General features: G+C 41.1%; 1 protein-coding gene across 1 annotated transcript in view; it reads right to left on the reverse strand.

Moving 5' to 3' along the window:
- Window positions 1–365: 365 nt before the first annotated feature.
- IL1RL1 (interleukin 1 receptor like 1) overlaps window positions 366–13,152 on the reverse strand; it is a 44,359-nt gene continuing 31,572 nt past the window's right edge. The window contains exons 9-11 of the mRNA XM_073327534.2: window positions 5,287–5,430; window positions 3,469–3,627; window positions 366–712 (exon numbers count right to left, since the gene is read on the reverse strand). Of these exons, the coding sequence (XP_073183635.1) occupies window positions 366–712; window positions 3,469–3,627; window positions 5,287–5,430 (650 nt within the window). The remainder of the gene's footprint in view (window positions 713–3,468; window positions 3,628–5,286; window positions 5,431–13,152) is intronic.

A 13,152-nucleotide genomic window follows, 5' to 3' on the forward strand; every position in this document is an offset into this window, starting at 1 on the left:
CCCTGAGCTGAAGAGTTTACAAACTAAGCTTCTAATCCTGCTATCAGATACAAGTCAATGGAGTGCCACAAAAATAGTAGAACCCAGAATCAGAACCAGTTGTAGATATGATGTAGTGAGATGAGAAGATGAGGAGGAGAGTTTAGGGGACAAAAACTAGAGGGACCATCAGTTAGACAACATGATTACTTCACAAAATGATGGAGTAAGGAAGAGGATTTTAGTTTGTTACCATTCTTTTAACTTTTATGTAGAGTAAGAAGGATCTATATATTACTCACTAGATACCCCTGAAATTTACAGAAAGCAAACAGGAGCAGACAATTCAAACAGACAAAGTAACAGTATTTAAGAAAACTACCTATTTACACAGCATGGTTGAGTTGCGAAGGCTTGTGTCTCAGTGGCATATGGTACCTCACAAGTTTCCAGAATTTAGAGTTGGATGCATGTGAGCATTCTTGGTGCTTCTCTTTCCATTTTATGGTACCTTGCTGCTTGATGATGTGCCTGAGGGATTCTTGCAAGCCCTCATAGTTCCCAATTGTCTCCATTTCAAGGAGGATCACCTTTATGTTGTTCTGAATGAGGGCACTGTATAAGGCAATCTGGTGTTCACAACCAAATTCCTCATACTGAATTAGCTGAGGCGTTAGAATGATGATCAGTCTCCTGCTCTTCTGTATTCTCATTTCAAATGCATTAGCTTCATCTAATAATGTGCAAAAAATAAATAAATCACAAGATGTGAGATTTCTTTTACGGACTCCGCTGTGTCCAGACCTCTCCGCTCAAGATATATTTTCATTGAAAATAACCTTTGTCTCACATTAACCTGAATTAGTCTCTCATTATGAATAGAAGCTGAAAAGCACACAGTAATCAAGGGTTTTATTTCGAATGCTCTCCTTATCTGAAACCTTCATACACTGAGGATTCTTTACTATTGGTGCCCACTATTTACAGTGCATTTCTAATTTTGGTGCTTTACATAGTTTTGAAAACCTAAGGTCAAATTCAATGGAGAACTGAGAATTATATCAGAGGTTCTCAAACTGATTCCCATGGAGAACTGGCTGGCTATATGCAGCTCTGAACTGCATATAGCCAGCCTCTCATGTATTTCTTTTTGGGAATGCAGACATATGGTACAGTCAGATCAATAGGCTCTCACTCCTTTGCAACTTACTCCTGGGATTCTGGGAATGATACAAGGATGTTGCAGCATTGGATATGTGATCCTTATCATACCAGTCATTTCTATGCAGAATTCTCCACTATCTATGGGAAATTCTGTTTAAAAATAGATGGAACAATATGATCCAGTTTTATGAAGAAAGAAAAAAAATAGTAAATGATCCTGTACACACACGTAGAGCCATACTTTGCTCCTAATCTGTGTGTGCAGTTTTCTGTGTGTGCAATTTCAGTAGACGTTGTGTACAGAGTTCAAGGATATGGTGTGGCCTTTTGTGAATATTATCAGAATTGGGTTGACAAAATGAACACAGACAAATCCATATTAGTGCAAGAAGCATGCTGTCTAGTCTACAAACATATGCAAATCCTAAGGCACACATGCAATAGCTGTATTTTTTGTTAACAAAATCACAGCTAAACTAGGTGTCATACTACTGTAGATCTGAGAGCTGAAATTTCATTTTGGGACATAGGATTTGTCAAACTCGATTTGATCATCGATTCACAAAGTCCAGGATCCTGCTATTATCAGAGATCAATATTTGACATTTCACAGGAAGACAATATCCTCCTATCATCGGCTGGTGTCATCCACATGTGCCCTCAGCTGGCCAAATATGGACCTACTGGTCCAGTCATGACTATGCTTCTCTTCAAGTTCTCTTCAATTACTGCACGGAAACCTTTTTTCTGTTAAATAACCCCACTGCTGATTTATTTATTAACATTAGAGATAACTCAATCCATCATCTTTAAAGCAGACCTTTGTCCTCTCCTACTTCTCCACACCTGGTTCTTCAGCCACTCAATTACCTTTTCTGGGATGCAGTCCTCAGTTTCCTTCCCAACAGTCAACTGAAAATAATGTTCTCCAGTCACAGGAGAGGTGTGCTCTTTTTTTGTTTTGCTTTTTCCTATTTGAATCTCTGCCCTCTCTGGGCCTACCTTCTTTCCTGAAGGGTTTTCAAACAGCTTCCTACTGTTCTTTTTCTGGCCCCTTCTAGAAGTTCATCTTTCCATACAGCCTTTTAAAAGGGGCCAGACACCCTGTGGCACTCCCTATGCATTTGACCAATTATGCAACAGTATACTGACTTGGATAAATAATTTCTACTCCATCCCTACAGAAAACGCCTTATAGAGTGAGATTTTATTGCCCTTATTTTATCAACCATATCTGTCTAAGATTATCAGCCAACAATTATCCAGTCCTTGTTTTAAATCTAGTCATGGCATTTGACTTTTCCTATGCAGCTGTATTTCAATGATAGAGAGTGCCAGTGATGAAGGGACGGAAATCAACTGGAGTCTTAACTCAGTTTTCCGAAGACTAGTGATTACATCAGTCCTTTATTACATAGCCAATGAGTATTTGATTAGTGATTTATAGCCAGATCCTGCTACCCTACTCATGCAAGTTATCCCTCAGGAAACATCAGTGTGCATACAATTATGAGAAAGAGCAGCAGGATTGAATCCTAAACTGTTAGTCTGTACTTTTTCCCTTTTCAGTTTCTTGTAAAGCTGCTCACATTGGGCTTAGCTGTGACTTTGCCACAAGTCCTGAGTCTGCTTGTGAGGCAGTGCATAGATACACTGTCCCACAAGCAGACTGTGAACCAGATTGTGCCTTTGGGTACGTCTACACTAGAACTGGTGGTATAATTTCTGGTTTGGCTGACAAACCTGCACAAGCTGTGATTGATCTAGAGTGCTAAAAATAGAAGTGTAGCTGCTGTGGCATAAGCACCAGGACAGGTTAGCCAACTCAAGTATAATCCCATCCAAGACCCCAGATTTGCACTCTAGGCAGCTCATCCTGCCGCCTATGCAGCAATGGCTACACTGCTATTTTTAGCACACTAGCTCAATCAGAACTAGTGTGAGTATGTCTGCCCAAACTGGAAATTATACCTCTAGCTCCAGTGTAGACACAACTAAAATAGAGTCAAAATCTAGTTCATGGTTCCCCGTTTCTTCAGAAAGGTGGTAAATAATTTGTGCCTCTAATCTGCAGATTACAGTCCCTGGCACACCAGCCAGCAAAAGCTACATCCTCTGGCTCTGCCCATGTGCTTGTCACCCACCTGTTCAGAGGGAGAGTAGCAGCTCCACAGAGGCTACTCTCACACACTGCTGCCCACAAAGTGAGTAACCTGCACAAGAGCATAAAGAGACTCCTTACGCCCCAGTGTGGGCTAATAGCTAGGATCACAATCCGCCCCCAAACCACAAGTCATTCACTGCAAAATAGCTTTTGATCCTTACCTTCCCCCGGCAACATGTCTCGCCCAAAAATACACAGTTTATATCCGTGTTTATTTTCTAGAACATCTGGCAAAATCTGGTGAACAAAATATTCCACAAAATTAGCTTCATTAGTGCGATTTTTGGGATAGATAACATATGCATCGTATATCTTCCCATCTGCAAGTTGAAACAAGGGGAAAGCACATTGCTGTTAGTGTGGATGAAACGTGGTTATTTCAAGAGTTAGAAAAGAAAAATTAATCTTTCAAAATAGATTTAATTAGACCTTTCTGTTAAGCAGAAGCTTGTAAATCAACATATGGGTATTTGTAAACTAAAGAATATCGTTGGCGTTTTACCATTATGCATTGTCATGATTTGGGATCCGGTCCTGCAAACACTGAAGCACATGTGGAAATTTACAGCACTAAGGACTGTCTCCCTAAGTTCAATGATCCAGACTGGTCATATAGTAAGAATTAAACAAACCAACACATGTCAGCATGAAGCCAATATAATTTTCAGCATTTGTTCCTTCGATGGCATCATAAGCCAGTAACGTCCTTTGACATGCTGGGAGCAGACAGTACATTTGAAGTCTTTCTGCTTGTGGAAATTACCCCTCACTCCCATGATACCTCCATGTATCTGTGTGAAGGTCCTGTTCACTTAAGATATGGTGTTGCAATCACAGCCAAGGCCTAGTTCAAATTCTCATTGTTTCTATTATGCCCTTCATCTCCTTCAAACATCTCTCCCTTTGTCTCCTTCTCCCCTCTAATCTTAACCATGTTTGGTTTGTTGCCATCTCCTCAATCTGACATCTACTTCCTTTCCTGGACTGGTCTTTCCTCCTTTGACTTCCTCCTAAACAGGGACTCCATTTCCTCCATTTTCTTTTTCCATTTTTAAGTCTCCCACCTGCATTTAACTGTAAATGTACTAATGAACTCTGTATGGTGCTTTGGGATATAAAGGAAGGTGCCATGCAAAAGAAAAGTGAATTCCCTTAAGTAAAATAAAGTTCGGTAGAAAAAAAGGAGCATGCAATAAATGAAGATTTGCCAGAATTAACTCAGTGCATATTAACAGGTTGGTTTTACACTAATTTTCATTATGTTTTGCCATAGAGCAGCAATGCCTATATCCTGAAGTTCTTCACTTACATTACCTGTTAAATAAAAAGCCTTCTCAAAAGAACCTTTTAAAAAACGGTTACCTGTCTATTATTTATGTATATATTTTTGCTTTGATTTATAAAAGCTGTTCTTCTATTAACAGGTGCCCATTGTATGCTCTGGGCACTCTTACAACAATTAATATTGATAGCCTTATATATCATATTTGCAAATTTGCACTGTCCCTCTAGAGTATCAAACAAGAATTTTCTTTGGGTTGAAGTGATTTTTTGCATAATACACTAATAGCACTTACACAAAGTCCATGAGAAGAAAGGACTTTACAAAGGACCTGCAGATGGTTAGGGATCCTATCTAGATGAAACTGACCTCAAGGTTAGTATTTGTACATCAAAATACACACACACACCCATACTAAACTTAGAAAACAGCCTTCATATTTTATAAAGGGCCTGGTTCTCCACTGCCTTGCCAATTAGGTGGCCATTCACACTTGTGCAAAGTAAGCATGCAACACTGCGAGATCAGAATGTTACCACTTTACCCTTATGTTGCCTGGGTATAAATGACTTCACAAAGGGTAACAGAGTGGAGAATCAGTGCATGGATGCAATAAACAGTTATGTAATTAAGCCATTTCAGAACAATTTACCTCTTCCGCTTCCCCGCCCCCATCTTTTGCATAATTCTTACTCACCATCCTGGGTTTTGTAGGGTTTAAATATCTCCCGACACAGTAGGACAATATCAGTTTGGAAAAACTGGTAAAGTATGAGCAAGAGGGCTATTATAACTAACAAAACAAGAATCCCTATCGTTGTGTAGGTGCTGTGATTATCTCCTGCCAAGAAAAAGAAAAAAGATAGTATTAACATTAAAGATACTAATAGCTGGGCCCCGTCTTCTGCCTCTCACACACACCCCAGATAGTATCTTAAGGAGTAAAGGGATTAAAAGAACCTCCGCCAGTGAGCGGTAGTTGATGGGTCCACAAGACCCCACCTTCAGCTCCATTCATGGAGGTTATGTCAGGGAATGTGTGGTGGGGGTGTTACAGTCACTGCATTGAGGGGGCTCCCTTCACTGGCCTGCCTTCCATACATCATTTCAGGCTGGGTGAGGTTTATAAGCCTTTATCTCCAAGGTATAAAGCAGCTACCATACTAAGAAGGCCCACAACATTTGCCCTTTCCCATCAGAGGTGAGGTCAGGGGGTGGGGTGATTGTAGCTGCTGTGCGGAGAGGACCTCACCATCAGCCCCACCCCCATCAGGTGACATCAGGGGACATGAGGTGGGGAGTGTGGGATGAGGAGACAGCAGCTGTGCTAAGAGAGATCCTGCCTTAGATTATTGTATTTTTTGCTATATCTCCCCTCAGTACAAGCAGAATAACAATGCTGAGCTACATCTAGCCAGGGGTTCTCAAACTTCATTGCATCATGACCCCCTTCTGACAACAAAAATTACTACACAACCCAGGAGGGGAACCGAAGCGTGAGCCTGCCTGAGCCTCACCGTCCTGGGTGAGGAGGAGACCAAAGCCAAAGCCCAAAGACTTCAGCCCCAGGCAGGGGGCCTGTAACCTGAGCCCCACCACCCAGGACTGAAGCCCTCGGAGTTTGGCTTCAGCCCCAGGCCCCAGCAAGTCCAATGCCAGGGCTGGAGACCCCATTAAAAAGGAGTAGGGTTGCTAACCCTCCAGGATTGTCCTGGAGTCTCCAGGAATTAAAGATTAATCTTTAATTAAAGATAATATCATGTGATGAAACCTTCAAGAATTCATCCAACCAAAGTTGACAACCCTAAAATGCGGTCACGATCCAGTGTGGGGTCCCCACCCACAGTTTAAGAACCACTGATCTATACATTAGCAGTTACTCCTGTGACACAAAATGAGGCAGAAGGAAAATTTCTCTCACATCAGTGTCTATTTTGTTCATGTGTATTAGCCACTGTATGTGAAGCTGTTGAAATAGCTGAAAACATATCTACCACTAACTTTTCGATGCTACAGCTACTTCTACAATTACATTTTATTGCAATACCTGGCTAAGAAGCCTGATTCTTTAGAAATGTAAATTGGACTCCTTGGACCATATCCTCAGCTGGTGTAAATGAGTGTAGCTCCACAAACTTCAGCCTCATGGATTTCAGCGACGTTACACCCATTCACACCAATGACCCCTTAGCTGTTAAAATGTCTGACTCAAAGACAGAGTATGAGTTAGCTAAAAACACGCAAATGAAATCTAAGAAATATTAACAACTCTGGAAACTAGAGAAGGATGGTACAAGTCACTCATGGGAGGATTAATTAAAGACAATATGTACCTCTGTATGAAAGCTGGTGAGTAGATATGAGTTTTATAAGATTAGTAAGATGTCTGTTTGGGGATTTCCCCAAGGATCATAAAGCTAGTACAATTCTATGAATAATTTTCAAAATTCTATGGATGACTTCAACCCTCTCAAGCAAATGTTTTAATACGTTCAGTAAATCCATCACATGCATGAATGATGTCAGTTTTACTATCGGCTAGCCATTAAATGTTATTTGCTATGATAAAAAGAAAAGAGGTGATATTTTCATTTTAGATAAAGAGGTTATTGTATTTCTTGATGTATCAAATGTCACACAGGCCTGTAGAAAGAAATTCATGCTTTAACTAGCAGAATTGCTTACTTTGGGCTTCCAGGCCTTGGTTATGTTTCCATCCAAAACACTGGAATAAAGATGGGAAAAAATATTTCTTTTTTTTTATTTTGGTGACATTAAAGCTTCTCTTCTTGCAGTGGATCAGTGAAGTAAAAGACAAATTGGATACTGAAGATAAGCTACCCACCTTGTTGGCATTCCAAATTGACTGATTTTGAATTTATTTATTATACTTTTGGTGTATGGGAAGATTTTCAAAAGCACCTAAAATATTTAGATGCACAAGTCCTTTTTTTTTTTTAAACTCCCCCCCGCCCCAAAATAACAATTCTTGTCAGAATTCAGCTATATGAATCTTTGTTCATTGATTTCAATCATGGGTTATTTACCCCTACTTACACAAAATGTATCTTTATAACTAAAATCACCTTTTCCTGTGTGGAACTGAAATATAGATATATATTACCTACTCATAAATGTTTTACAAAACATTATTAAGGTTAGGAAATACCAGAATTAAGATTGCCTGTGCAATCTTAATTCAGCCCTTTTGTGCCTAGGCACTATAAGACATTCTTTACTCACATGCTCACATCCTATTTTTTCCACATGATCACAGCCTCATTCTATGCACAGGGTGGATGATGCTCAATTAATGAGCAACTATTTTAATATTGTGTGTTCTCCTCACTGTTCAATGTGTGGCCCTGGGCCTTATTTGCTGCACACTAGTCAAACCTGCTCTGAGGAAATTATTAGTTTAGTCCTGAACTTTTCTCTGTTGATCATCATTACTGTATCTGAGTGCTTTACAAAACATTAATTCATTAATTTTTACAACACTTCTCTGAGATGAGGGAGTATTATACCCATTTTACAGATGTGGAACTGAGGCTCAGAGACATTAAGATCAGAAGTATCTACTAATTTTGGATGCCCAATTTAAGACACCCAGAATCTGATTTTTCAGAGTATTTAGCGTTATAAAGCACTTTTATATGTTCAAAGCACAGCTCCCATTGATTTCAGTTGCCGCTGAGAGTGCTCAGCACTTCTGCAAATCAGACCTCAAGGTCTGAAGTCAAGTACCCAGAAAACAAGGAACACACACTTAATGACCAGCTGTGAAAAGTTCGGTTTACGTGACTTGCCTAATGTCACATAGGAACTTTGTGGCAGAATTAACTAAGACACACTCCTTTTTCCTCCTGCAGTCCCCTGCCTCATTCACTGCACACCTTCCAACATCTGCAACAATTGAGGCAGGGGTCTCACGAACAACAGTCTTCTTCACTAGCTAGAGTAGGTCCAACCTGTGCATTGAAAGAGGCAGAGTTCCTATAGAAAAAACAGTATGTGATCATGTAATTAAAGACTACATAATAATACACCTGAACAAGGGGCTGGATTAAGGCTGTGCAGGCAACCTTAATTCTGGCATTTCCTAACTTTTGAGTGCTCGACTTTGCAACCTTAATAACGTTACTTTAACAATTTTCCTGCTCTCAGTTCAGTAAGAGGCTGCTCAAGACAATCTGCAGCCCTGGCAAAATTTCAGTGTGCTGCTGCCCTCCTTGTGAGCATAGGGCTGCAGAGTTGGGCCAGCTGCCTTTCTGTCATGATAGAAGGGCAACTGGGCCAAATTTCACTGAGTGGCACTCTGCCCTGAAGCATGGGGTTGCAAGCCACTCAAATTTGGCCCAGCCGTGCCTCTGGCATGACAGAGGGGTGGCCAAACTAAATCTGCCACCCTAGGCAGCTGCCCAGTTTGCCTATAGCTAGAGCAGCCCCTAAGTTCAGGTGCCTGGACCCAGCCCTGGCCAAGCCACAGAAGGCTACAGCTTCAATTGAAGGGAAAGTTCTGCTCAGTCCAATGCTCAAGTATACCCAGTGTGGACTGAATCTGTGAGGAATTTAGCTGCAAAGCTCTTGCAAGTCTCTACTGAGCATATGCAAACTGCAATTTTTTCTAAGGCTTATAACTTGGTCAAATTTGGGAAGATTGTCACAGGAACAGCAAAAGGCACATCATCCCTGACACAAAGGCCACCATATGCCAAATTTCAGTTTCTTGCTCCAAAGCATGGGGCATTAGAACTTATCAAAGAAAAGGTCACCAAAATTTTCAGCATGGTCAAAACCATGTATTTTCTCCTAACCTCATTTTCAGAAATGGGAAAACCATTTGGGCTGAAATTCCCCCTCACCCCGCAAATCAGCCAGGGGGAGAAACCTGGCATGAAATTTCAGCCTAAATGGTTAACGAGTGACAGTTATAAGCCAGTGAAATGGGAAGCATTGAGCTCCGTTAATAATAGGCAGCACTACCAGACTCACTTATAACACATCTAACTATTGAACTATTGACTCTTAGATCTTTTTCCTCCACATTCATATCCCAGGGCTTTTTAGGAGTTTTCACATTTAAGTATCAAATAATTTGCTTTTCTTAATTGTCATAGAACATTACTGTATTTATCTGTGCATTACCATAGTATATGTAATAGTACCATTACTTAAAGAGGGAGTATTGCAAATACCACAATACATTTAATCACTGTGAGTGGTAAACGTCAAGATTTTAAAGGCATCCACTGTTTTGTTTTGTTTTGTCATTTTAAACCTTAGAATGCTAACCCTCTTTCATGAAAATCAAGTTCACTTACAAATTAAAAAAAAAAACAATTATTTGTTTAAATTCTATAAACAAACACTATTTTCTTGCTTTCTCTTTCATGAGCCTATGCCCTTGTGTTACATTTTAAGCTATAGCCAAGGCAAATTTAAGTAAAACATCTTAGCCTTTTCCAAGGACATTGGGCCGTAACTTAGGATCAAAGTCTTTCCAATCTTAGTTAGGCAGCATTCTGATTGCACTGAAAAAGGAGAGCTAGCTCAGTAAAGATTGAAGATTTGGCCCTTGGTATACAAGTTTCCAGCACAGATATATTTCTACCAAAATAATATTAATAACTCAGACAGAAATTGTTAAACCATTTTCTAGTTCCAAATATTTTAAAATAGTTTCCAGTGTGATTTATGATCCACCATTTTTCATTATGACAAACATTCACTGGCTAATTTACATCACTGTCAAGTTTTGTTTGTACTTAAATCTAACATCATCTTCATGCAGCAAATTGACTATGTTGTATCTCGCCAGTCCTAAGTACCTGATTCTTCAAAAAGCTTTGCACAGGCAGAGCACCACAGCAATCAATGGGGCTCCATGTGGGCACAGGGATCCATCCACCTGGCACCCTTTGGAGGACTGAGGCTTAGGGATTCGCTTTCACCCCACCCAGACTAATGTACATTTTAAAAAATGATGGAAGAAACACTGTCATTTCCCAAGGCACAGTTACATTTATAGTGTGTTTTTGTGGAGCAAATCTAGCCCCCTGCTTCATGGAGCAGAACTGGATGTACCTCATCTGCATGTCATGGAGTCCTGGCTCTATGGCAGTGCATGGGGGTGGTAGGTAGGAGAAAAATATAGGTAGGCTTTTCCATCCTAACTGCCGCCCAGGGATTTGGAGGGATTGTGAGAATAAATATCTGACACAGATTGATACAGCGATTAGGCTGACATAGCCTTCCTGGAGCAGCTCCACAGCCTGGGGCAGATTTGGTAGGCCGCTGGATCTGGATTTGGCTCTGAATTAATTAGCTAAAAGGAAACATTTGAAATGGAAGAGCTTGTTTTATTCTGATTTACAGTTTCATGGTTTCTTCAGAAGAACGTGAGCCAGAGAGAGACAATGCACTAAAAGGCCAGTTAGAGCAGGGAGGCAACCTAAAAGCATGAGCCCATGAGAAAAAAACATTCAAAAGCCAGAAAAATAAAGAGGCTGAAAATACGCTATCCCTTGTCCCAATAGGGCTGGGATTTAGAGAAATCTGACATGGATTCTACACTCTTGATTTTGTTTTTAGGATTCCTCCTGGATACAAGGGACATGAAGCAATCAGGCTTCCAATGGCAACAATCCTTCTCATTAGTCAACAATACATAAAGATATAATATAAACAATATTATATACATATATAAAGACTGTTCTGCCCTGAGATCTAAATGTCTAAAAGACAGCTAATAAAAAAAATGGGCCCTATCATCCCAGTTCAGCAAATACAGGAGCCTTATAAGGAGCTGTTGACATCTGTATTTGTGCTGGATACACAAGGACTGTTAAAAAGGTCATAAACTTCCTGTGTTTATGAAGTTTATATGCATCAGACAGAAATCTCCACATTGGGCTTCCTGGAACTATGGGTTCAATTCTCAACAGGGCTGATACAGCCCCTTGTCTTTCTGGGAGAGATAAACTGAGTTCCGTGCAATTTCTGGGCAGGGTACTTGTGAAGACCTTGTACAAGGCGATTCAGGTGTTTCTGGTTACTGAATTATTACTTCATCCTGCTAAAAACAGCACATTATTAGCTTTTTGTTGTTGTTGGGCTTTTTTAAGTAACAGCTAAAAGCTGTGGGAACATGGCATTGCTGGCTCTTTACAAAACAACACTTGGAGACAGGAGGCGATAAGACGACAGAACAGGGGACTGGAGAGGGACAGCATGTTAGAAACCAGCCAGAAGATATTTTATAGTGGCTTTTCCAAGTAGCAAAGTTTGGATCCATGTCTGCAATTCACATCCAAATCTATCTTCCAGAGATAAACCTGAGTGCCAGATTCAGTCCTGAACTTTCCCAAGAATTTGAGAAAAAATGAATCTGGTGTTCTGGAAGTAGGCCCACCTCCACTCATAGAATATCGGGATTGGAAGGGACCTCAGGAGGTCATCTAGTCCAACCCCCCTGCTCAAAGCAGGACCAATCCCCTATTTTTGCCCCAGATCCCTAAATGGCCCCCTCAAGGATTGAACTCACAACCCTGGGTTTAGCCGGCCAATGCTCAAACCACTGAGCTATCCCTCCCCCTAATGATTTTTGTGTCTAGAGAAGAAAATATTTTCTACAGCAGAGAGTGCACAGGGGAAAAGATTTTTTTCCCCACATTATGGGCCTGTCTGTGAATGGGGATGAGAAGACACCAGATCAAGATGAAGGGAGAAATGGAAGATATCACTGAGGACTGTCTATGAAGGTAGAGCCAGAAATGTCCAGGGTGGAACGTCTCTGAATGGGCGGGAGGGACAGAGAGATGCCAGAGGCACCCAGTCTGTGAAGAGAAAGGGCAGAATTAAGAGGTATTCAGGCACCCAGTCAGCGAATAGGAAGAGATACTGAGATTGGCCTAACTGGGGAAGAGGAGCAGGAAAAGGGGATTAAGAGATGTGAGGAATAACCTGCCATTGTAGGTGCTCAGAGACCAACACTCCATAAACAGACGTTTTGACCAGATAAAACATGTCTGTAAATTGACCTCAGAGGACATCAGAGATGGCTTGTCTGGGAATGGGGAGAACATAAGAACGGCCATACTGGGTCAGAACACTGTTTTCCGACAGTGGCCAATGCCAGATGCTTCAAAGGGAATGAACAAAACAGGCAAGCACTGAGTGATCCAACCCCTGTCATCCACTCCCAGCTTCTGACAGTCAGATACTGCCAGAGGGAATCCTGAGGATGTGGTGATCGCCCTCTCTGGGACAAAGGAGAGGAAGATGGGAGCATCTGGAGGCAGTGGAGCAGCCTGTTGTTCCTGTGAAAAGGGGTCAGGAGACATCAGGAATGTCTTTTCCATGACTTGGGCTTGAGAGAGGAGGAATCAGAAGATATCAGGAACAAACCGTGAATGTGGAGTATGGGATAGACTTGGTGTTTGTATTAGGAGTGTTTGGGCCTGCTGATTGCATGAGAAAGGAGTCTTCTGTTTGTGGGGAAAAGGAAGTAGGAGAAAGTAGGAGAGAGTGGGATGGAGGAAGGGAGCAATATTCACATGGG

The sequence above is a fragment of the Lepidochelys kempii genome, chromosome 1, assembly GCF_965140285.1.
Source record: "Lepidochelys kempii isolate rLepKem1 chromosome 1, rLepKem1.hap1, whole genome shotgun sequence".
Taxonomy (NCBI): domain Eukaryota; kingdom Metazoa; phylum Chordata; order Testudines; family Cheloniidae; genus Lepidochelys; species Lepidochelys kempii.